At 38.6% G+C, this 27,500-nt stretch overlaps 1 protein-coding gene across 35 annotated transcripts in view; it reads left to right on the top strand.

The window, feature by feature from the left end:
- Nucleotides 1-27,500, top strand: part of LOC144960773 (talin-1-like) — a 146,447-nt gene that overhangs the window by 8,343 nt on the left and 110,604 nt on the right. For all 35 annotated transcript variants that reach the window (XM_078894103.1, XM_078894101.1, XM_078894102.1 and 32 more), the window contains exons 2-13: nt 10,583-11,598; nt 12,771-12,998; nt 13,623-13,772; nt 15,938-16,080; nt 17,812-17,939; nt 18,620-18,683; nt 20,424-20,528; nt 22,270-22,359; nt 22,953-23,018; nt 24,041-24,142; nt 25,934-26,010; nt 26,762-26,942. In XM_078894103.1, the coding sequence (XP_078750229.1) occupies nt 11,463-11,598; nt 12,771-12,998; nt 13,623-13,772; nt 15,938-16,080; nt 17,812-17,939; nt 18,620-18,683; nt 20,424-20,528; nt 22,270-22,359; nt 22,953-23,018; nt 24,041-24,142; nt 25,934-26,010; nt 26,762-26,942 (1,470 nt within the window). In that variant the 5' untranslated portion in view covers nt 10,583-11,462. The remainder of the gene's footprint in view (nt 1-10,582; nt 11,599-12,770; nt 12,999-13,622; nt 13,773-15,937; nt 16,081-17,811; nt 17,940-18,619; nt 18,684-20,423; nt 20,529-22,269; nt 22,360-22,952; nt 23,019-24,040; nt 24,143-25,933; nt 26,011-26,761; nt 26,943-27,500) is intronic.

The raw sequence follows: 27,500 nt of genomic DNA, 5'->3' as shown, positions 1-27,500 counted from the left end.
GCTTTTCGTAGTTGTAGTGTGTAACTGTGTCCAATGGTCGCTGTCCCTTCAATCCACAGTAGAACACGTGAGCACACCAGTCAAATGACAAGGATATTCAAACATGTTTTTGTCTCCACTCATCTCAATGGTTTTCACGTCTGCTTACTCGCCCTGCCTACGATAAAAAAAAATAATTTAAAAAACGACGTGTCTGTGAGTAATTCTCACTAAACTGTTACTATTCATGTTTAAGGTTACACATAGTATTGTGTGTTGGTCCGGTATACTTCCGGATGGCAGTGTTGTGAGTTTCTTAGCCAAAGGCACATCATCTATAGATAGTATGCGCTTGGCTGAGAAGCTCATAACATTGCCATCCGGAAGTACAACGGACCAACACACAAAACTGTGTGTATCCATGAATGTTTATAGTCAGGTTAATACAGTTCAGTGAGCATTACTCATAAAACGCGGATGGCAAAAACAATAACAAAGACCTGAGTGACGTCATCTTCGAACTATCTATAGATAGAACGAAGATGACGTCAAATCAAGTCTTTGTTATTGTTTTTGCCATCCGCGTTTATGAGTACTTCTCACTACATTGTCTGAACCAGACTATAAAAGTTCATGGTTACACATAGTTTTGTGTGTTGGCCCGTTATACTTCCGGATGGCAATGTTATGAGCTTCTTAGCCAACCGCATACTATCTATAGGCGGTGTACGCATCTGGAATGACGTCAAGCAAAAAGACAAGTCCTTGGGTCAGGATATAGATAGAATGAAGTTGACGTCACTCAGGTCTTTGTTATTGTTTTTTGTCATCCGCGTTTATAAGTAATTCTCACTTAACTGTATTAACCAGACGTGCGTGCGTGCGTGCGTGCGTGTGGGTGGGTGTGGGTGTGGGTGTGTGTGTGTGTGTGTATGTGTATGTACGTACGTACGTACGTACGTACGTACGTATGTATGTATGTATGTATGTATGTATCATGTGTGTGTGATTGTATATATGTATGTATCATGGAGGTATGCTTGCGATTGGTTGGAGATAGATAGATAGATATAGAGAGGCAGAGAGAGAGAGAGAGAGAGAGAGAGAGAGAGAGAGAGAGAGAGAGAGAGAGAGAGAGAGGGAGAGAGAGAGTAAGTGAGTGAGAGAGAGAGAGAGAGAGAGAGAGAGAGAGAGAGAGAGAGAGAGAGAGAGAGAGAGAGTAAGTGAGTGAGAGAGAGAGAGAGAGAGAGAGAGAGAGAGAGAGAGAGAGAGAGGGGGGAGGAGTGGAGTGAGAGAGAGAGAGTGAGTGAGTGAGAGAAAGAGAAAGAGAGAGAGAGAGTGAGAGGAGAGATAGAGAGAGAGAGATAGAGAGAGAGTGAGAGAGAGAGAGTGAGTGAGTGAGAGAAAGAGAAAGAGAGAGAGAGAGAGAGAGAGTGAGAGGAGATATATATATATATATATATATATATATATATAATATATATATATATATATATATATATATATATAGAGAGAGAGAGAGAGAGAGAGAGAGAGAGAGAGACCCACTAGTCAGTGTATTACTGTTTATCACCACATGGCCATGACAATAATAACTTCATCCAACAATCCCACAGATACTCACTCACCATGACAGCTACTTCAATAGTTTTAAGTGCTCCCATTCACTCACGCACTCACACACACCCACACACACACGCGCGCGCTGGTCACCATCGGTCCTTTTTAACTCACTCAATCCTAGAGATTTTTGCTGCTTTTCGAAATGGGAGAAAATGATTTGAAAATGGCCACGTACATAGATAAGTTGTATTCAACTATCAGTAACATGTAAAATCTATAAAAAAAAACAAACATTAGCTTCGATACTACGCCTATAAATTTTCTCATAAAAATATAATAAATAGGGATAGGGTAAAAGTAACCCCGGTAAACTACGGATATAGATAGAATGCGCTTGGCTAAGAAGCTCATAACATTGCCATCCGGAAGTATAACGGACCAACACACAAACTCTGTGTGTAAAAAAAATGTGTAACCATGAACTTTTATAGTCTGGTTAAAACAGTTTAGTGAGAACAACTCACAAACGCGGATGGCAAAAACCATAACAAAGGCCTGAGTGACGTCATCTGCATACTATCTATAAATTTTCTCATAATAAAAATATAATAAATAGGGATAGGGTAAAAGTAACCCCGGTAAACTACGGATATAGATAGAATGCGCTTGGCTAAGAAGCTCATAACATTGCCATCCGGAAGTATAACGGACCAACACACAAAACTATGAGTATCCATGAAAGTTTATAGTCAGGTTAATGCAGTTCAGTGAGTAGTACTCATAAACGCGTATGGCAAAAAACAATAACAAAGACCCGAATGACGTCATCTTCGAACTATCTATAGTCTGTGTTAGAGTTGAGTGAGTTCATCTCCTTCCTGTAATTAATTCTGCCCGACTCTGAAAAAACACGTGTGAACAATTTGGGCCAGAAAACTCGTCCTTCAAATATCGATCGATTCAAATAAATGACCCTCACATCCTGGCAAAAAAGCCCCAAACTGTCATATTGATATCGTGGACGTGGACGTCCCAGGTTTGAACGTTTTTGTCAAGATGAGGAATGATTTGAATCGATCGATATTTGACAGACGAGTTTTATAGATAGTATGCGCTTGGCTAAGAAGCTCATAACAATGCGACCCGGAAGGAAGTATAACGGACCAACACACAAAATTGTGTAACCATAAACTTTTATAGTTTGGTTAATAGAGTTTAGTGAGAAGTACTCATAAACGCGGATGGCAAAATACAATAACAAAGGCTTGAGTGACGTCATCTTCGTTCTATCGATAGCCACAATATTTAAATACGTGTTTTTTAAAAAGTGAGTTGAATATCTTGTTTGCTCATCCTTTGACACAGTGTGTGTGTGTGTGTGTGTGTGTGTGTGTGGTGGGGGGGGGGGGGTCACTTATCTGTCCATGTCACTCATGGGAGCAGGATGATAACCCGCACCCACACCCACCCCCCTACCACGCACTCCAAATACACGTACATGCCCCCCCCCCCCCCCTCCACCCACCCACATCTTACACATCAAGTCAATCTCACCAATACTCGATAGAAAACCTCACACACTCAAACATTTTATAAGCTTATGGAAGTACCGAGGCCTAGCTCCACATGAATTCATTGTATTTATCACCAATCTGGTATGAGTCAAATGGTTGGTGACACGCATACGCACATCCCCCATCCTACACATCAAATCCAATTCATTCATATTATGTCATCTCTCTCTCTCTCTCTCTCTCTCTCTCTCTCTCTCTCTCTCTCTCTCTCTCTCTCCTCTCTCTCTCTCTCTCTTCTCTCTCTCTCCTCTCTCTCCTCCTCTCTCTCCCCCTCCCTCCCTCTCTCTCTCCCTCCCTCCCTCTCTCTCTCTCTCTCTCTCTCTCTCCCTCCCTCCCTCACACACAAACACACACACAAACACACACACATACACACACAAACACACACCGACACATCTCATAATAAGCTATGTAAAAGAACGTAAAACTTGAGCTTTGAGCTTTTATATATCGCATTATCCACTTAACGTGCTCAATGCGCTTTAAAGGGGTCCATGACCAACAGCAACATGTGACATGTAGAACGAGACATGACGCCTGTTAGGCAATATATTTTTTCCCGACAGAGACAACGCTGTTAAGGACAATGTACTCATTTTAATTCTGAGTACGGTGAGATAATGTGAGTAAAGAGTCTTTTCCAAGGACTCAACTATGCACCGAGCGAGGCTCAAACCGTCGCCATCGTTTGTTATAGATAGAACGAAGATGACGTAACTCAAGCCTTTGTTATTGTATTTTGCCATCCTCGTTTGTGAGTGATTCTCACTAAACTGTATTACCCCGACTATAAATATTCATGATTACACAGTTTTGTGTGTTGATCCGTTATACTTCCGGATGGCAATGTTATGAGCTTCTTAGCCAAGCGCATACTATCTATAGCCTGACACTGACCAAAATATGAGGTCAAAATGCCAGTCTTTGGCCACAAAAGAAAACAAATCGTGAGTTGTATTCAATAGTTCAACCAATGGGACCACTTGTTTCCATGAGCTCTAATAACGACAACTCACTTGGCGGTGCAAAAACCAAATAAACACGTCAGAATGCCAGTCTTTTTGGGTTTCAGTGTCAGGCTATAACTAAACGATGGCAACGCTCAAACCCATGAGCTTCCGATCCGAAAGCGAGTGTCATAGCACAAGGCCACACAGACGCACGTCCATACAATATTTAACAATATATGAGTCAAATATGCAGTTGATATTTACTTATAAATAATTTGGTTAAATGAAAGCGAGATAGATCTGACACATCTCGGATAAATAAGGAAGAAAGTCACTAAGTTTATTAGGTGATGAAACGTAATGGTTGAGCATGGCATGGTAGGTAGATAGATGGCCACGCTCTGAACGCGGACGGTGGAAGAAGTGGGCCTCGCGGACGGTGGAAGAAGTGGGCCTCGTGGACGGTGGAAGAAGTGGGCCTCGTGGACAGTGGAAGAAGTGGGCCTCGTGGACAGTGGAAGAAGTGGGCCTCGTGGACAGTGGAAGAAGTGGGCCTCGTGGACAGTAGAAGAAGTGGGCCTCGTGGACAGTGGAAGAAGTGGGCCTCGTGGACGGTGGAAGAAGTGGGCCTCGTGGACGGTGGAAGAAGTGGGCCTCGTGGACGGTGGAAGAAGTGGGCCTCGTGGATGGTGGAAGAAGTGGGCCTCGTGGACAGTGGAAGAAGTGGGCCTCGTGGACAGTGGAAGAAGTGGGCCTCGTGGACAGTGGAAGAAGTGGGCCTCGTGGACAGTGAAGAAGTGGGCCTCGTGGACGGTGGAGAAATGGGCCTCGTGGACGGTGGAAGAAGTGGGCCTCGTGGACGGGAGGAGAAGTGGGCCTCGTGGACAGTGAAGAAGTGGGCCTCGTGGACGGTGGAAGAAGTGGGCCTCGTGGACAGTGAAGAAGTGGGCCTCGTGGACGGTGGAAGAAGTGGGCCTCGTGGACAGTGGGCCTCGTGGACGGTGAAAGAAGTGGGCCTCGTGGACAGTAGAAGAAGTGGGCCTCGTGGACAGTGAAGAAGTGGGCCTCGTGGACAGTGGAGAAGTGGGCCTCCTGGACAGTGGAAGAAGTGGGCCTCGTTGACAGTGGAAGAAGTGGGCCTCGTGGACAGTAGAAGAAGTGGGCCTCGCGGACGGTGGAAGAAGTGGGCCTCGTGGACAGTAGAAGAAGTGGGCCTCGTGGACAGTGGAAGAAGTGGGCCTCGTGGACAGTAGAAGAAGTGGCCCTCGCGGACAGTGGAAGAAGTGGGCCTCGTGGACAGTGGAAGAAGTGGGCCTCGTGGACAGAGGAGAAGTGGGCCTCGCGGACAGTGGAAGAAGTGGGCCTCGTGGACAGTGGAAGAAGTGGGCCTCGTGGACAGTGGAAGAAGTGGGCCTCGTGGACAGTGGAAGAAGTGGGCCTCGTGGACAGTGGAAGAAGTGGGCCTCGTGACAGTGGAAGAAGTGGGCCTCGTGGACGGTGGAAGAAGTGGGCCTCGTGGAACAGTGGAAGAAGTGGGCCTCGTGGACGGGAAGAAGTGGGCCTCGTGGACAGTGGAAGAAGTGGGCCTCGTGGACAGTGGAAGAAGTGGGCCTCGTGGACAGTGGAAGAAGTGGGCCTCGTGACGTGGAAGAGTGGCCTCGTGGACAGTGGAAGAAGTGGGCCTCGTGGACAGTGGAAGAAGTGGGCCTCGTGGACAGTGGAAGTGTAAGAGAGTTAGCTTATAGCAAGTGGGTTTAATGAGTTCACAGTGCTTGTATATCAGTTAAACTTGGTCATTATATTGAGTAGTCTAGGTCAGTTTTACGTTCCAAAGTTAAAGGATTGGTCATTATATTGAGTACTAGAAAATTACTTTCTTTGATCGGTGTTACTTGGTTATTGGGGATAATAGCATCAAATTATAGTTGGAATTTATTATTTGGGCGTACAGATTATTTGGGCGTACTGAACTAACGTTTACCAAAAGTAATATTATATCATAAAAGGCGGGGTTTAACACCAATATGTAGGAATTGACGTTTCAGGTTTGATTATGATTTGGTCTTACTCTTAGGGGTTGGATTATAGACTGACAGGGAACTGTCAAAAACTGCAAGGGGGCGTGGAAACAATGGAACTGTGGGTAAAGTTTTGATAGGGATAAAAGAGGATGTTTCGAGGAAAACGGGAGGATTCAACTTGACCATGAGCTGCACACTTTAAACCTTTTGTGCTCACGATCATTTATTTGCTTTTACGGACTTAGAAATATTCCACGAATATTGAAAATGGTTACTTAGACAAAATTGACTTTACATGTGGACTGATTTTACGGATTTGGAATTTATAAAACTGATTGAATTATGACCATGCTATTTGATTTGGATTTGGAATTTATCATGATTTGGATTTTGAATTTATCACAACAAATAAAACTGTAAGAAATGAAACTTGGAATCTGGACTTTTATTTGAATGTATTGATGTTGTGCATTCAATTATCATCACCGACCCCTGAACTCTTTCGTCATTATTAACATCTACAACACGACGCAAAGGATAATACTACCATCTATCAAAAACACCACTATACGATCACAAGCCATTACATATGTGTGCAACTACCCCACAGAAGAAGTGGGCCTCGCGGACGATGGACAATCTAAGTAGGCCGTTGATAATGACACGCTGCGAACACAGCCGTTGTAATTGCTGGTTTTATGGATGTCAAAATAAAGTGGCTTACTATACTAAAGTATTATTTAACGTTTAGCCTCGGCTGTAGTTTGTTCATCCATCTTGCCCGCATTGATTGTGTTAGTGACGTATTCACGCTCTGTTTCCATGACAAAGTGGCTGGCCAATTATTACAGTCTATTGTCGTGGTCGGGGTTGTCAGATTGGTTTGGTCAAAAATGCCAAATTTATATAATTTTTGTCATTTATATCACGATGGACTTAAAACGTAGAAATAATTGACAGTTTAAATTTTTAATTTTTAAAAATTTAATGGTATTTATTTATTATTGAAATTGTTTATCACCTACAGTGCTTTGAGTCTGTGTCTTGCTTTGTTGAAATATTCAACTTGTCCCTCTGGCGATCAGGTGAAAATCCGGTGAAATCAATGGTATGACAAAAACAAAACAAGGCAAAAGCAAAACAAAAAAGCAAAGAAAAAGAACAACAAAACAAAACAAAAAAAAAAAAAAAAAAAAAGCGACAACCCAAAACATCCCTTCACCCAACAAAAAAAAAAAAAAGCAAAAAACAAACAAAACAACAACAAAAAACAAAAATCAAAAATAAAACACCCAAACGAAACAAAACAAAACAACAAAAAACAAATATCACAAAAAACAAAACAACAATGATAAAACAAAAGAAGCAAACAACTCGACGAAAGCCCCAACCCCCTTGTTAAAAGAAATAGAAAGAAAAAACAAACAACAAACAAACAAATCCTCAACAATAAAGAATAAAACAAACCGGAAAATAAGAATATTCCAAAATCGCGAAGTTTTTCCTTTTTTGTTGTGTTTGGTTTGATTCAACCTTCAAACTGCCAATCTGACCGTCCTGATGGGAAGAGACGAGTGGCAATTTTGGCATTTTGGGAGATTTAAATCCTACAGTTTTAAAGTTGTCATTAAATTGTTGACGTTAGCGTTACAACCGGATGGTGAGTGGAGCACACGCGCAGATGCGGCACGTGCATTTATTAGGGACGCCCTGAGCCTACAGTGCTTTGAGTCTGTGTCTTGCTTTGTTGAAATATTCAACTTGTCCCTCTGGCGATCAGGTGAAAATCCGGTGAAATCAATGGTATGACAAAAACAAAACAAGGCAAAAGCAAAACAAAAAAGCAAAGAAAAAGAACAACAAAACAAAACAAAAAAAAAAAAAAAAAAAGCGACAACCCAAAACATCCCTTCACCCAACAAAAAAAAAAAAGCAAAAAACAAACAAAACAACAACAAAAAACAAAAATCAAAAATAAAACACCCAAACGAAACAAAACAAAACAACAAAAAAACAAATATCACAAAAAACAAAACAACAATGATAAAACAAAAGAAGCAAACAACTCGACGAAAGCCCCAACCCCCTTGTTAAAAGAAATAGAAAGAAAAAACAAACAACAAACAAACAAATCCTCAACAATAAAGAATAAAACAAACCGGAAAATAAGAATATTCCAAAATCGCGAAGTTTTTCCTTTTTTGTTGTGTTTGGTTTGATTCAACCTTCAAACTGCCAATCTGACCGTCCTGATGGGAAGAGACGAGTGGCAATTTTGGCATTTTGGGAGATTTAAATCCTACAGTTTTAAAGTTGTCATTAAATTGTTGACGTTAGCGTTACAACCGGATGGTGAGTGGAGCACACGCGCAGATGCGGCACGTGCATTTATTAGGGACGCCCTGAGCCCCCCCCCCCCCCCCCATGCTACACGCCATACGGGAGTCCGTGGCCTGGTGCAATTTGACTGGGAGGTTAATACGGGGTTCAACGGGTGATTAAAATTAATTGTCCTGTCTTTTTATAGCTTGCTTGCTTGCTCTTCATTTTGTTCAATGAAATAAATAGATTGCTATAATAGAATAATATCTGGTGGGGTTGAATGAAATTATGGCTTGATTGATGCTGGGATGGTGGTGGAGGTGGTGTTGATGGTGGTGGTAGTCATGATGGTGGTGGTAGTCAGTGGCGGTGACGATGCTAATGGTAGTCATTTTGGGATTAGTAATAATTAATAATGATAACACGTGGGTCTGTCTCGAGGTCAGGGCAGGGCAGGGCAGGGTGCTGTGGTGTTGTTGGACATTTTGTTTGGATAGTATAAAGACGTGGAATGGTTTTGTGAGAACGTTTCAGTTGGTGAATGAAGTCCGTTGGAAAGTCACTTCCTTGAAATGCCTGTCTGATTTAGTTTTCGTTTAAGTCCGATTGTCCACTGGACTGGGCAGTTCGTAGTTCGTTGATAAATTCAATGTGTCGTTTTATGATCTCACCGAATAGAGTTGTTGGAAGTGTGAAAGTTATTTTAATCTCCTTGATTTCTTCTTCAATGACAGATACTATATGATACATGATAAGATGAACACTATTGATCCAAAACAGGAAACGACATTGTGTTTGACATGGCTGTTCTACAGTTGGTTTCCTTTCTCTTTTCTTATAGATAGTTCGAAGATGACGTCACTCAGGTCTTTGTTATTGTTTTTTTTTTTTTGCCATCCGCGTTTATGAGTAATGCTCACTGAACTGTATTAAACTGACTATAAACGTTCATGGATACACACAGTTTTGTGTGATGGTCCGTTATACTTCCGGATGGCAATGTTATGAGCTTCTTAGCCAAGCGCATACTATCTATAGAAGCGTGTTTGATGACACCAGTGTTATAGCAATAGTGATTCACATTTTTCCTTTCTCACGCTGTGAGTTCCCATATTTGATGTAAATTGAGACGAACAGATCACTGCGTCCTTGAGAATGGTCACGGGTGAGTGAATGCATTGCACTGTGTGCAGGGTGCACACTTCTACTAATATAATCTGGTTCAGATTTGATGGTATTTTAAACATTTTGTTATTGTGCTGAACTTATAGATAGAACGAAATTGACGTCATTCGGGTCTTTGTTATTGTGTTTTGTCGTCCACGTTTTTGAGTAATTATCACTAAACTGTATTAATCAGACGTTCATGGTTACACAGAGTTTTGTGTATTGGACAGTTAAAGAGTATTTCTGGATGGCAATGTTGTGAGTTTTTTTAGCCAAAGACATACTATCTATAGCGACGCGCAGCTCTTTCGTTTTTTTCAAAAAGATGGTGTGCTCTTGGCTAAGAAACTCACAGCATTGCCACCCGGAAATATAACGGACCAACACACAAAACCATGTGTAACCTTGAATTTTTATAGTCTGGTTAATAACTCATAAACTTGGCTGTCAAAAAATAATAACAAAGATCTGAGTGACGTCAACTTCGTCCTATCTATAAACAAGAACACAGAGCAGGGTGCCGGCATTCTGTCTCTCGTTGGGAAACAACGCGATGTGCTTGGACACGTGACTTTGACGGTGGGTGACAAAGCCTTTTTTTTTGGATTGGTCAAAATGCTACTGGTTAGTTACCCCCCGCCCTCCCCCCCCCCCATCTTAATCGATGTTTTGCTTTTTTTGTTGATCACAAGTCATACTGTGTTTATTTACAAATTCTGTGTTCTTTGGAGCCACTGGGCCCACGGGGGCCAGAGTGTATCTTTGTTTCTGTATTGGGAAACAAGACAACAGCAATTGCTTGCTACCCATTGGATAGGATGCTGGTCTATTGAGACCCAGCTACCCAATCACTGCTGGGTGGATAGGGGGAGGGATCAATCTCTGTCCCTTTGCTTACGGAGGGAGAGCTCTACCAACGGAATTACCCGGACCCCCCTATATTATAAATATATATATTATATGAAACAACTTTCATAATTCTTTTTCTATCTCATTTTCTTCCCAGATTTCCACCAATATTTCGCCCTTACTGAGACACTAAACAAAGAGAAGAAGAAGAAGAAGAAGAAAGAATATTGCAGGAGGAAGGACGACAACAACAACAACAACAACAATAACAACAACAACGACGACTACTTTATCAACACCCTGTATAATAAGACAAAGAAACTAGAAAATATTCTAAATAAACGCCACAAACCCCATTATCAGTACCACCATTATTTCTACCACTACGTTAACCTTTATCCCCCCTAAATCATTGACAAACCAAGACAGACACGGCACCAGCCTTCATTCAACTGACTTCGGAGTCACCTGATGATATTTCTTTTGGGCTTCGACTCTCAGAAAAAGAGATAAAAATTGTATGTATGTACATTACTATCTCCAACTCAGAATGAAGACTTGAAGTTTAAGAAACGGAAATAAGAGGTGAAAGATTGATTGACAAAGAGAGATTAAAGACAAGAGGCATCGTTGAATTCCTTGGAATTTGTCAGAAATTAGAGGTGAAGGGAACCAAGACAAGCAAAATTGTCAATTTGAAAAGCGATAACGAAACAAAAAAAGACAGACAGACTTTCCAGATTCCGATAGTAAAACGTCAACCGATGTATTGAGATAAAATTGAGATTAATTACTCAATCAACAGCAAGCCCCCACCAGTTCTACATAAATACTTGATCCCAAAACGTTGTGAAAAGAGTTTGATATAGACTAGGCATAGGGTATTTTATAACAATATATTCACTTGTTGCTTGGTCACCACAACAACAACAACAACAACAACAACAACAGCAACAACCACAACAACAACAACCACAACCACAACAACCCACCGTCATTTGAGTCTTGTTGGAAGTGGGTAAATATCCCAAATCACCATGGCAACCCTGTCGTTGAAGATCAGCGTGGTGGAGCAGAGCGTCATCAAGACGATGCAGTTTGAACCGTCCACCATTGTCTACGACGCCTGTCGCATGATACGGGAACGTATTCCAGAAGCCAATCCGGGCAATCGTAAGTAGATGCTTACAGGATTTTGTGTTTTTGTCTGTCTGTCGTCCTGGAATCCATGGGACCCATTTAGTGCTGGAAATTATTACAGTGCTTATAAATAATAATAATAATAATAATAATGATAATAATAATAATAATGATAATAAATAATAATAATAATAATAATAATAATAATAATAATAATAATAATAATAATAATAATAATAATAATAATAATAATAATAATAATAATTATAATAATAATAATTATAAATAATAATAATAATAATAATAATAATAATAATAATAATAATAATAATAATAATAATAATAATAATAATAATAATAATAATAATAATAATAATAATAATAATTATAATAATAATAATATTAATCATAATCTTTTTATTACACCTCAAAAAAGGACATTTTTGGTACAGACGTGTTATAATTTACATATTTTAATCAATAGATAATAAAAACATGTCATCATATAATATGTAATGTGTATATCAATAAGGAGTTGGCTTCACAGCCAGAGGTAGTTTATATATGAATAATTTCAAGACTGTCAAATAGTTTAAATTGTCATTTCCAGTTTTGAAAAACAAATGATGAATAAGTTAATAATTACATTATTAGGTCATAAAAAAACCCAACCCCCCCCCCCCCTTAAATATATATATATATATATATATATATATATATATATATATATATATATATATATAATATATATATATATATATATATATATATATATATATATATAATACATAAGTTATGGGCTTATTGTTACAATAGAAATCCCCCCCCCCCCTAATCAATGCCAAACTATTCCCATGACACCAATGTTGCAACCAGCCCATCATTTTGTTATATATATATATATAAGTATAAGGCTTATTGTTACAATAGAAATCCCCCCCCCCCCCCCCCCCTCCCCTAATCAATGCCAAACTATCCCCATGACACCAATGTTGAAACCAGCTCATCATTTTGTTATATATATATTTATAAGTTATAGGTTTATTTTTACAATAGAAATCCCCCCCCCCCCCCCCCCCCCCCCCCCTAATCATTGCCAAACTATCCCCATGACACCAATGTTGAAACCAGCCCATCATTTTGTTCATCGCTTATCAGACCTGCTACAATGCACACCTAAACTCTTCTCATTGATTTCCTTGCAGCGGGTGAATTCGGCCTCTTCCTGGCCGACGACGACCCCAAGAAAGGCGTCTGGCTGGAGCAAGGCCGCAGTCTGGAGTATTACCTGCTGCGTAACGGGGATCTGATGGAGTACAAGAAGAAGCATCGGTTCCTGAAGGTTCGAACCCTGGACGGCATGACCAAAAAGCTCCAAGTGGATGACTCCCACACCATTGGGTCCTTGATGATCACAATCTGCAGCAGAATGGGTAAGGGGCTCAATCGGATTATTTTGTCTTTATCTTCATGACCCAGTGGTGTGTTATTATTTAACCCTTGTGAGAGTAAATTGTTGGTCTATAAGTTAACCTAAAGGACATTAAAAAAAGAAGAGAAAAAGAGAAAGAGCTTTTTAAGCTTTTTATATAGCGCAATATCTACGAAACGTGATCAAGCGCTTTACAACAGGTCCCTAGCTAACAACAACACGTAATAATATGTAGAACGAGACATGATGCCTGTTAGGCAATCTTACAATTTTTTCGACAGAAACAAATCTGTTAACTCATTTTACACCTGAGTACAGTGAGAGAATGTGAGTAAAGAGCCTTTTCCAAAGACTCAACTACGCGCCGAGCGAGGCTCAAACTCATACCACTAGACCACATATCCTAGTAACTACGAATTTTTTAATTTTCAAGTTGACATGTCTGCTTTAAGAGTACTAGTGTGACAGCCAGCCAATGCTTGTATGTGTGTCTTTAAAAACAATCTTAACATTCTTTTCAGCTACTGATTTGAGCAAAATGTTAGTCTCGGAAATATTCTATGCAAGGATGCATATTTATAAGATAAAATATTTTCAATTTTTTTTGTTTCCTTTTTAATTTCAGGCATCACCAACCACGAGGAATACTCGCTGGTTCGTGACCTTGGTGATGACGAGAAGGAAAAGACCTTGACCCTGAAGCGAGACAAATCCATTGCCAAAGACCAGAAGAAGCTGGAGGAAATGAAAAAGAAACTTCACACAGACGACGAATGTAAGTCAGAAGATGGTGGATGGCAGCTCTGTAAACTGTCCAGTCAAACAGGAAGTTGGTTATAATAATAATAATAATAATTGACTCTTTTAGAGCACACAGTATCCTCAACCATGAGGCTCTTGACGATTTAAATGACATCAACACAAAGCAATATAGAAAGTAGGCATGACGTCATAAAAATGCAATAAATACATAGGGCGGTGAAAGTAACACTGGTCATAGGTAAACTACGGATATAGTCGGTGTTAGGGTTGAGTGAGTCATAGGGCGGTGAAAGTAACACTGGTCATAGGTAAACTACGGATATAGTCGGTGTTAGGGTTGAGTGAGTCATAGGGCGGTGAAAGTAACACTGGTCATTGGTAAACTACGGATATAGTCGGTGTTAGGGTTGAGTGAGTCATAGGGCGGTGAAAGTAACACTGGTCATTGGTAAACTACGGATATAGTCGGTGTTAGGGTTGAGTGAGTCATAGGGCGGTGAAAGTAACACTGGTCATTGGTAAACTACGGATATAGTCGGTGTTAGGGTTGAGTGAGTCATAGGGCGGTGAAAGTAACACTGGTCATAGGTAAACTACGGATATAGTCGGTGTTAGGGTTGAGTGAGTCATAGGGCGGTGAAAGTAACACTGGTCATTGGTAAACTATGGATATAGTCGGTGTTAGGGTTGAGTGAGTCATAGGGCGGTGAAAGTAACACTGGTCATAGGTAAACTACGGATATAGTCGGTGTTAGGGTTGAGTGAGTCATAGGCGGTGTGAAAGTAACACTGGTCATTGGTAAACTACGGATATAGTCGGTGTTAGGGTTGAGTGAGTCATAGGGCGGTGAAAGTAACACTGGTCATTGGTAAACTACGGATATAGTCGGTGTTAGGGTTGAGTGAGTCATAGGGCGGTGAAAGTAACACTGGTCATTGGTAAACTACGGATATAGTCGGTGTTAGGGTTGAGTGAGTCATAGGGCGGTGAAAGTAACACTGGTCATAGGTAAACTACGGATATAGTCGGTGTTAGGGTTGAGTGAGTCATAGGGCGGTGAAAGTAACACTGGTCATTGGTAAACTACGGATATAGTCGGTGTTAGGGTTGAGTGAGTCATAGGGCGGTGAAAGTAACACTGGTCATAGGTAAACTACGGATATAGTCGGTGTTAGGGTTGAGTGAGTCATAGGGCGGTGAAAGTAACGCTGGTCATTGGTAAACTACGGATATAGTCGGTGTTAGGGTTGAGTGAGTCATAGGGCGGTGAAAGTAACACTGGTCATTGGTAAACTACGGATATAGTCGGTGTTAGGGTTGAGTGAGTCATAGGGCGGTGAAAGTAACACTGGTCATTGGTAAACTACGGATATAGTCGGTGTTAGGGTTGAGTGAGTCATAGGGCGGTGAAAGTAACACTGGTCATTGGTAAACTACGGATATAGTCGGTGTTAGGGTTGAGTGAGTCATAGGGCGGTGAAAGTAACACTGGTCATTGGTAAACTACGGATATAGTCGGTGTTAGGGTTGAGTGAGTCATAGGGCGGTGAAAGTAACACTGGTCATAGGTAAACTACGGATATAGTCGGTGTTAGGGTTGAGTGAGTCATAGGGCGGTGAAAGTAACACTGGTCATTGGTAAACTACGGATATAGTCGGTGTTAGGGTTGAGTGAGTCATAGGGCGGTGAAAGTAACACTGGTCATTGGTAAACTACGGATATAGTCGGTGTTAGGGTTGAGTGAGTCATAGGGCGGTGAAAGTAACACTGGTCATTGGTAAACTACGGATATAGTCGGTGTTAGGGTTGAGTGAGTCATAGGGCGGTGAAAGTAACACTGGTCATTGGTAAACTACGGATATAGTCGGTGTTAGGGTTGAGTGAGTTAACCCTCTCCTTACCACCTACAGCAAAATCATCACATTTGTCACGACACAATATACATTTTTCTTATCCAGATTTATTTTGTACCTCACAAACTTTGAAGAATGATCTTTGTGTAATTAATAAGAACATAAATATATTTTGTAGAGAGCTTGTTTGAATTAAAAAATCTTATTTTTCTGCTGGGTAAGCCAAGCCTGCCATTTTTGGGAAAATATTGAAACTGATCGGCCAGGAAAGAGTTAAGAGAAGAAAGAAAGAGAATTGAGAAAAATGTTTCTTGTTTTCCCAGTAAACTGGCTGGATCACTCCAAGACGTTGAGGGAACAGGACATTGACCCCAACGAGGAATTGTTGCTGAGGAGAAAGTTTTTCTATTCCGATCAAAACGTGGATGCCAGAGATCCTGTCCAGTTGAATCTTCTCTACGTGCAGGTTAGTGGGTCTCATGCTTGGATAGTTGTACTCTGTGTCTCTCTCTATGTGTGTGTGTGTGTGTGTGTGTGTCGTGTCTCAGGCTTGGATAGTTGTACTCTGTGTGTCTGTGTGTGTGTGTGTGTCGTGTCTCAGGCTTGGATAGTTGTACTCTGTGTGTGTGTGTGTGTGTCGTGTCTCAGGCTTGGATAGTTGTACTCTGTGTCTCTGTGTGTGTTTGTGTCGTGTCTCAGGCTTGGATAGTTGTACTCTGTGTGTCTGTGTGTGTGTGTGTGTTGTGTCGTGTTTCAGGCTTGGATAGTTGTACTCTGTCTCTGTGTCTCTGTGTGTGTGTGTTGTTGTGTCGTGTCTCGGGCTCTGGGTCTGTGTGTGTGTGTGTGTGTGTTGTGTCTCAGGCTTGGATAGTTGTACTCTGTGTGTGTGTGTGTGTATTGTGTCGTGTCTCACGCTTGGATAGTTGTACTCTGTGTCTCTGTCTGTGTGTGTCGTGTCGTGTCTGAATTATGTGTCAATGTTTGAGGACATCTTGACGGTATGGTCTTTGGAAAAGCGTTTTGCACACATTTTCATCAATTTGTTTGGAAAAAGTCGTCTTTCAGAGCCATGCCGCCCATGGAGCCCATAGTGTGAAATCGACAATAGAAATTGTTTGCTACCCTTTGGATAGGATGTCAGTCTATCGCAAAGTACTGTCCACCAGATCTAACAGACCGAGCTACCCAATTAGTAATGGGTGGACAGGGAGGTTCAGAAAATAATCTTTATTTGTTTGAGGAAGGAGTAGAACGATAACATACAATAATAAGGAAAACATTTGGGACATTGGAATGAGTTTGAGGAAACAGTTTTTGGTAGAACTGTGCTGGAGTGTATTGACATGCTAATTTTATGTTAGATTAAGTAGATGATTCTATAATTTTTTGAATGATGAAGATTAGGAATAATTATAATAAACTCGATCTTTGAACGGTAAAAAACATTTTTAATTTAAATAAAACATTTTGCTTCCTCAAGTCTTTATATTCCATAAAGTTCCGTTATCTTCATTCTTTCTCTCTAAAAAGCCATTCTAATTCTCTCTCAATAAATATCAATGTGAAATTGAGTGTAAGCTTCAATTTAATATTCGAAAACAGATAGTATATTAATTTTATATTAAATTGAAGCTTACATTCAATTTTACATTGTTATTTATTTGTTCGATCTTCAGGCAGCAACATTTACATTCATTCTCTCTCACCAATTACACACTCTAGTCCCACACTGGACACTCACTCATTTGACCCGATACACACACCAGTGACCGTAACAGTGAACAGTTTTCACACAACATTCAGTTTTGAAAAGTATCCAAATCTCTAAGGAGATTGGACAGCACAGAGGTAGAGGCCTAGGCTGAAGCAAAGAGCGTGTAGGTAACGATTGTTATGTTACCAAGAGCTCTCACTTCCCGCTTTTGGTGAAGCCAAGCATCTTCCGTCTTCTACTCGTATTTCCTTCATTGTATCAGTAAGCCTAGGGCGCATGATACACGCGGAGCACACCCACCTCGCTGTCTCGCCTGGCACGTGACAATAGCATTGCGGTTAAGAGAAGTGAGAGCTCTTGGTAACTACGTTACCCTACACACTCTTTGGCTGAAGTCAGTTAAAACAGAATTATTTGTCATTATTACATTTATATTCAATAACATTGTTTACTTTTATTCAAACTTTTTTTTTTCTATTTCAGACTCGTGATGCCATTTTGAACGGGGCTCACCCAGTCTCAATGGAGCAGGCCATTCAGTTTGGTGGTCTTCAGTGCCAAGTACAGTTTGGGGACCACAACGATGCCAGACACAAACCAGGATTTCTAGAGTCAGTTTTTTTGTCAATTTTAACAAGGGTTTGGGTTTTGCAGATTTTTCTAATGTATGTCAGAAGATAGTTGGTCGGGGTAACTGGTATGGTTGTCTGTTTTACACAGGGTAATAATGATGATTGCAGATTTTTCTCATGTATGTCAGAAGGTAGTTGGTCAGGGTAACTGGTATGGTTGTCTGTTTTACACAGGGTAATAATGATGCTGGAAATAAAAAATAAAAATTCTCTAATAATAATTGTATTCCCATCTTTTAAATGTTGTTGATAGTATGAGAGAGTTATTTCTTAATGACATGTATATTGTGCGCTTAGGGATATATTGTATGGGACAGTCGCTGTATAAATAAATAAATAAATTATAATTATTGTTATTATTATTATTATTATTATTATTATTATTATTATTATTATTATTATTATTATTATTATTATTATTATTATTATTATTATTATTATTATTATTATTATAATAATTATTATTATTATTATTATTATTATTATTATTATTATTATTATTATATTATTATTTATTATTATTATTATTATTATTATTAGTATTATTATTATTATTATTATTATCATCATCATCATTATCATGCTATAGTAAAATTGTGTTTTCCCTCAAATCCAAAGGGTTATGATGATAATATTTCTTTTCTCTTTGAATTTCCCAGTTTAAAAGAGTTTCTCCCCAAAGAATATGTGAAGATCAAGTCAATAGAGAAGAAAATATTTGTGGTATGTTATACTTCATTCATCAGTCCTACTTTACGATTGTCTTTTCAAACCTTATAATGAATGAAATATCATTCGAAATGAAATTACACTATCACTATCACCATCACCGAATTGCTTCCAAAAATTAAGGGGAATGAACTCTGATTTGACACGAGTCAAAATAATTTCAAAGCTGCTACAAGTTGTGGACTGTAAAAAGAAATTCACAAAAATGAATAAAACAACTTCAAAAGAGAACAATAAACTTGACCCAGGATGTTTCAGGCTCAGAACCCCACATCAGCCATTAACACCAAAAAACAAGAAAGAGATGTTGGCTGAATAAGGATTTTAAAAAAAACCTGAACGGTTTCGTGTTTGATATTTTGTTCTCTTTTGAATTTGTTATATTCATTTTTGTGAATTACTTTGTGAATTGGCAGAAATTCAAATTTAATATTTCGATTGTTTATCCGTGATGATATTGAATTGTGTAATGTAACATGTGACACAAAGACACAGCACAAAGACATGACACATACAAATACACGACACAGCACAAAGACATGACACATACAAATACATAACACATACAAAGACATGACACATACAAATACACGACACATACAAATACACGACACATACAAAGACATGACACATACAAATACACGACACATACAAACACATGACACATACAAAGACATGACACATACAAAGACATGACACATACAAAGACATGACACATACAAAGACATGACACATACAAAGACACGACACAGCACAAAGACATGACACATACAGATACACGACACAGCACAAAGACATGACACATACAAATACACGACACAGCACAAAGACATGACACATACAAATACATGACACAGCACAAAGACATGTCACATACAAAGACATGACACATACAAATACATGACACAGCACAAAGACATGACACATACAAATACACGACACATACAAAGACATGACACATAAAAATACACGACACATACAAAGACATGACGCATACAAAGACATGACGCATACAAAGACATGACGCATACAAAGACATGACGCATACAAAGACATGACACATACAGAGACATGACACATACAAAGACATGACACATACAAAGACATAACACATACAAAGACATGACACATACAAATACATAACACATACAAAGACATGACACATACAAAGACATGACACATACAAATACATGACACATACAAAGACATGACACATACAAATACACAACACATACAAAGACACGACACATACAAAGATGACACATACAAATACACGACACATACAAACACATGACACATACAAAGACACAACACATACAAATACACGACACATACAAAGACATGACACATAAAAAGACAGCACAAATAAAGACACGACACATTCTGAGACACGACCAAAGACACGACACAGACAAAGATACAGCACCAATACATGACACATACAGAGACATGACACATACAAATACACGACACATACAAAGATGCAACACATTCTAAGACACGACCAAAGACACGACACAGACAAAGATACAGCACAAATACATGACACATCCAGAGACATGACACATACAAAGACACAACCCATACAAAGACACAACCCATACAAAGACACGAGACACATACAAAGACACGACACATACAAAGACACGACACATACAAACACAATAAATGATGAAGAATAAGAAGATGAAGGAACCATAGAATCTATTTGTTTTTTTTTTAACTCCCCCTCAGGAACACAAAAAATTTGCTGGTCTGTCTGAGGTGGAGGCCAAGGTGAAATACACCCAGATTTGTCGATCTCTAAAGACGTACGGCATCACATTCTTCCTGGTCAAGGTACGTTGTTGCATCCATCAGACGTTGCATAGAAAGACAAAAACATACAAACTAGAGCATTTGTTGAAGGCAATATCAACCAAACGTGCTCAAAGCGCTTTGTAAGGGATCCCGAGCCAACAGAAACATTAACATGTTGGACGAGACATGACGGTTGTTTGGTGAAATTACTACAATTTTTTTTTCTCCAAGAGACAACGCTGTTAATGGTCAGATACTAGTTTTACACCTGAGTATGGTGAGAGAATGTGAGTGAAGAGCCTTTTCCAAGGACTCAACTATTTGCCGCTCAGAGTGGGAATCGAACCCTGGACGTTCCAGTCTGATGCTGAGTGTCATACCATTAGAAATATGATTCCAGTCTGGACCACCTTAATGCTAAGTTTAGGTGCGATGTATTCAGCTATTTAGTGGTTTCCCCTTAAAGCTAGAATTCAGCCTCTATTTTTATTTCAATTGGATTGTGGAAATTGATATAGATGACTCTTTGGAGACTTTGATAATGGAAAATGGTCCAGTTATAAAGTGTGTAGGTGCATTCAAATGAATCTGGCAACGTTTCTTCACTGTGGATTTTAACCTGAAAACATTAAAAACATGGTTTTGACCTCAAACATTGCAAACTTAAAAGGCTTACTATGCACAGGCACTTATTTATTTGAATGCTTGTGCTATCGTGGAAATTCAGTTGGACAGAGTCGAATCTTTGATTCATCAACCGTCAAACTGGGTCAAGTATTCATTGAATCAAGATCTCAAAAACTATCAAATACATTTTAGAAACAACAACCAAAGAACTGATTGCAACAACACAAGGAAACATCCAACTGCCTCAGCACCTTAACAAACATGATGACCTTCAAAAGCTAAGACCACTTGCACTAGACAGAGATTTATGGAGGTAGATTACTAACTGGATAATAGAAACAGACTGACAAACTCGAAGTGACGCACACATTCACGGCAAGCGTCCATAGAGACCATTCAGTCATATTCATTCATTCATTCATTCATTCATTCATTCATTCATTCATTCATTCATTCATACATTCATTCATACATACATACATACATACATACATACATACATTCATTCATTCATTCATTCATTCATTCATTCATTCAGTCATATTCATTCATTCATTCATACATACATTCATTCATTCATTCATTCAGTCATATTCATTCATTCATTCATTCATTCATTCATTCATTCATTCATTCATTCATACATTCATTCATACATACATACATACATACATTCATACATACATTCATTCATTCATTCATTCATTCAGTCATGTTCATTCATTCATTCATACATACATTCATTCATTCATTCATTCAGTCATATTCATTCATTCATTCATTCATTCATTCATTCATTCATTCATTCATTCATTCATTCATTCATTCATTCATATGGTTTGTCAGTGTACAGAAAAACAGACTATTTTTTTTTTTTAAAATAACAATAACAATAATAATAATAATAACAATAATAATAATAATAATAAACATATTTATATAGCGCCTTTCGTCGAAACCTCAAAGCGCTTAAAAAAAAACTAAAAAAAACCCCCAAAAAACCAAGGTATCAAAACAATTAAGAGCATAAAAGGGCATCAATACATCATCAATATAAATGTCACATACAATACATTTAAAATTCAATTAACTAAATATTTCCTGAAAAGATGTGTTTAAATAACAAGATTTGCTTTCTTTTTATTTATTTTAGGAAAAGATGCGAGGCAAGAACAAGCTGGTGCCTCGTCTGCTGGGAATCACCAAGGAAAGTGTGGTCAGAGTGGATGAAAAGACTAAAGAGGTGAGATGAAGGCTGAATAGATGAACTGTTGTGTATGATCTGATATTATTCTTTCATCTTGTGCTGTGTGCTTCACTGGGTTGTTGGTGATCAAGGCTGCATCTTTTGCACTGTGTAAAATAATAAAAAGTTTTATTCAAGGATTGCATAATATTTATTGGTGTCAATTGTGATGCAAAAGACAGTTGATTGGTCATTATAAATAATGTTTTGGTGCTTCAACGCTTTTCTTTTTTAGGTCAAATTGTCATTCATTGAGGTGGAGAAAAATACAAATTATGATGAATAGAAATACTAATACCATACAATTGGTCACGAAAAATCTTATAATATTACTTGGGAGGAGTGGAATAAACGTATTATTTCATTTCTTTGTATTTATTAAACTCGTTATATTTTTATTGTCTAATAGCACATACCTGCAAGCTTGTTGCGTTATTGGCACAATAAAAATAACTTGTTTAATAAAAACAAAGAAATGCAAGAATGGTATATTATCTTTGGTAGCCTGACTGATAGGCTTTTCCTGACCACTTTGTATTGAATGTTTCTGGACCACTTTGTATTGAATGAACCCAATCCATCATCCACAGATCATGAAAACCTGGCCCTTGACGACAGTACGCAGATGGGCTGCCTCCCCTAACAGTTTTACACTGGTAAGATTTGGTAGAGATGTGTAGTGGAAAGTAGTTGTTCAGAGCCATGAGGTCCATGGTCGGACATCAATTGTTGGGTAATGCCTCTTTGAAAATGGAATGAAACTGGTGCCAGTCGCTCTTTGTGGTTGTTTTAACACCGCCAGGTGGTCCATCTTTTATACAGATAGCAACTAAGTTAAGTGATACTGTTGATCTGGGACCCCTTGTAAAGCGTTTTGAGCACATTTTGTGGATATTGTGGTATATACTTGCTCAAGTTTAAAAAAAGAATTGAATGAATAAAGTCCGTCTGTTTGTTTTAAGAATGAATTCATCTTAGGTTGTAGTTTATAGGATAGAATAGAGATGACCTTTGACATTGCCTTATATAGAAAACCTTTGAAGTAAACATAAACATTTACATAAAATAATTTTTATTTGGATAAATTCCCTTTATTCATCCCATAGGGGAAATTTGTCTCTAGGGTCTATTCCCAGGGATGACTGAAATAACCCAGGCATCAGCCGCAATGCAGTTCAGCAAATTAACCAAGGGCGAGGTGACTTGCTCAAGGCCACACAGCGCAGCGGTGGGTGATCGAACTCGGTACCTTTCAGGTACTATCAAAGACCGTACCGCTGAGCCATGCTGCCTCCCATAAAGAATTAGACAGTAACATTTTAAAATATAACGCATTATCCACCGAATGTGATCAAAGCACTTTCCTAGTCAGCAATTACACTTAACATGTAGGATGAGACATGACAATGAAAAAAAACAAAAAAAACAGAGCAACTAATGGCTAATGGCCTGCACTGCTATTGACACCTGGGTTATTGCAGTCTTCCCTTGGAATAGACACTAAAGACAAATTTCCCCTTTGGGGTGAATAAAGGGAATTTTAATTATTTAATATTTTAAAAATTATGACTCAGCTTGGCGCTGGTCAGAAGGGTGCTCTTACATGTAGTAAAATAATTCTATTTTTAGTAACACCATGTGTATTGTGAATTACTTTGTTTTCTCTTCTCCTTTTCAGGATTTTGGAGACTATTCGGACACATACTACTCTGTGCAGACGACAGAAGGAGAACAGATCTCCCAGCTGATTGCTGGATACATTGACATCATTCTTAGAAAGGTATTTTGTTCAAAATTGTCTAACTGAAAAAAAAAAAAACCAACAAAAAACCCCCCAATAAAATTTATAAAATTTCAGAGCATGGCTGAAAAGGATTCTCATTTAGTGTTAGTGTCTGGATGAGACTTTTAGATGGTTATGTGGCTACGTGGTCTAGTGGTATGACACTCGCTTTCCGATCGGACGGTCCTGGGTTTGAGCATCGCGTGATGGATAGTTGAGTCCTTGGAGAAGGCTCTTTACTCACTTTTTCTCACCGTACTACGGTGTAAAATGAGCACCTGGCCGTTAACAGCATTGTCTCTGTCCGAAAAAATTGTAATATTGCCTAACAGGCATCATGTACCGTCCTACATGTGAAATTGTTGCTGTGGCCAGGGAGCCCTTGTAAAGCGCTTTGAACATGTTAAGTGGATATTGCGCTATATAAAATAATTTTTTATTTTATTTTATTTTATTTTGTTTAAATGATCTCAAACTAAGTATACTTGATAGAATGCTCTCAGAATCTACATGTTCCTATTTGAACCATTTTCCTTTGTCTTCCTATTTCTTCGTTGCTTTTACTTGTAAATCTAGAATTTCTTGACCATCCATTTTCTGCGTTTTGACTGTTGCTGACACGACCTAAATGTGTCGCACACTCACACTGGGATGAATAAATTGTGGCTGATAAGATCCTTCATAAAGAAAAGAAAAACCGATTGGAACGACTCAGCTCAGCTCAGGCTTCGTGAATTCAATTTATTTATTATCAATCATATGGTCAGTTTAACACAGATATATAATACGACTCAGCTCAGGCTTCGTGAATTCAATTTATTTATTATCAATCATATGGTCAATTTAACACAAATATATAATACGACTCAGCTCAGGCTTCGTGAATTCAATTTATTTATTATCAATCATATGGTCAATTTAACACAGATATATAATACGACTCAGCTCAGGCTTCGTGAATTCAATTTATTTATTATCAATCATATGGTCAATTTAACACAGATATATAATACGACTCAGCTCAGGCTTCGTGAATTCAATTTATTTATTATCAATCATATGGTCAATTTAACACAAATATATAATACGACTCAGCTCAGGCTTCGTGAATTCAATTTATTTATTATCAATCATATGGTCAATTTAACACAGATATATAATACGACTCAGCTCAGGCTTCGTGAATTCAATTTATTTATTATCAATCATATGGTCAATTTAACACAGATATATAATACGACCAGCTCGGACAGAGTTCTTTCAGTAACTCGCCTAACACAAAACAATCGTCTTACGATGTTCCTAAGTAACAGAAAGTGCTAATACATTTGCAGAGTCAATAGTCACTTTCACATGCAAAACGTGTACAACACAAAACGTGTACAACACAAAATGTGTACAACACAAAATGTGTACAACACAAAACGTGTACAACACAAAATGTGTACAACACAAAACGTGTACAACACAAAACGTGTACAACACAAAATGTGTACAACACAAAACGTGTACCTCTATAAAGAAGTCTAACATAAATAAACACAGCCGGACAACTCCATTCATACACACCAAACAACTCCAATCTATTACAATGCATGTTACACTGATTTTATGGGATGCATCTTTTGTTTCTTGTCTTTTTCTTTCTTACTTTGCCTGGCACCGTTTCACACACACACTTGTTCAGATGTTTGTCTTACACCAGTGCCTGCTCCCTGGTTTCTCCATTTGATATTTCCTACTTCTCTCCTTCCCTTGGTAAATGTGTGATGATCCATTTGTCTCCAGAAAAAAGCCAAAGACCATCTTGGAATTGACGGGGACGACAACTCGACCATGTATGAAGAAAATGTACAGGCAGGACAGTAAGGCTTTCACTTTGTTGATTCATTTGTTTGGTTGTTTCTTATTGTTTACTGTTGTTGATCGTTTTGTCAGAACTTGGCCATGGATTCAACCGGCCCATATTTGAGTCCTTGAAAACAGCTCTTTGCTCACATTCTCTCACCATTTTAATAATAAATATAATAACGATAATAATAATAATAATAATAATAATAATAATAATAATAATAATAATAATAATAATAATAATAATAATAATAATAATAAATGGCATTTATATAGAGCTTCACCCTGTTGTCATAGGCTCTCAGCGCTTTACAGTGATATAAAACAAAACATATTACAGTAAGACAAGTTTGATGGAAAAGTGATACGAATTCAATTTAACAACAACAAAATATGATAATAGTATTGCAACATAATGGCGTAAAAAGGTAAAACTTCATCTCACGTGTGATGGGAGAGAATTAAAAAAAAATTGTTCAGGTGTAAAATAAATACCAGGCTGTTTTGTTGCCTCTGACTGAAAAAAAGTGTGATATCACTTAACAGGCATCATGTCTCGTCCTGCATGTCAAGAATGCCTTTTTCCTTGCTAAAGCGGGAAAAGTGGCTTTTTGAAATCTTCCGGCAGACTTTGGTCGGTGTTGGTGAGTTGATTTATTTTAAAAGATGAACGCCTTGGTTGTTTAATAAAGGCAACAGTTAATGAAGAGTTTTTAATTGAATGACATCACAGAGTTAACTTGTGATAATGTCTCATCCCTTCAGAGCCACCATCATACAACACAATTGGTCCAACGCCCAATCTTCAACCTCTGGCAACGTCTCGATGCCAGGCCTTCTCCGCGACGGCTACCAGGGGGAGAACAAGATGTCGATGGGGTCGCTGCACAAGGGCCAGGTCTCCTCCCTCTCCCAACAGTCGTCTTCTGGTTTCACCCAGCAGCATGTTAGTGTGCTTCCCTACCCTGTCCAACTCTCTCCTAACTTCTACTGTGAAATGTGCTTATTCTTGAAAGCTGGTTGAGATGCATCGACTCCCTGGGCCCGATGGCTCGGAAAGACTACTTTTTTCTTTCTTTTCCATTTTAGTTTTTTTTAAAAATCATTGATATCTGCTTAAGATCCAAGTTGCCTGGGAAATCGATGAGCTCACGTGTCAAAAATTAGATAATATCTTACATAAAAAACAAGTGACAACGAAATCACAACAAGCTGTCTCAACGACTTTCCAGAAAACCACTCGTCACACATTTCTGTCAGTGTCAGATCTCATCGGTGATAAAACAAAACGGGAAATTACATTCGTCTTTATTTTTTTTGGATTCATTTTTCATTTCAAATTTTATTTTATTTTTTCTTTTGTCTTTGCATATTTTGGAATGATCTTTTTTTTATAGCTTTTATGATCAGTTTTATTTTTTTTCTTCAAGAGCTTTGATTAAGCTTGACAGTGTTATCTTCTATCTCATCATTGACAAACATGGATTTTCCCGTTTATTTATCA

This window comes from Berghia stephanieae, chromosome 15 (genome assembly GCF_034508935.2).
Source record: "Berghia stephanieae isolate SIO BIC M18660-M18661 chromosome 15, UCSD_Bste_1.3, whole genome shotgun sequence".
Taxonomy (NCBI): Eukaryota; Metazoa; Mollusca; class Gastropoda; order Nudibranchia; family Aeolidiidae; genus Berghia; species Berghia stephanieae.
This window is presented reverse-complemented; position numbering and strand designations above follow the sequence as displayed.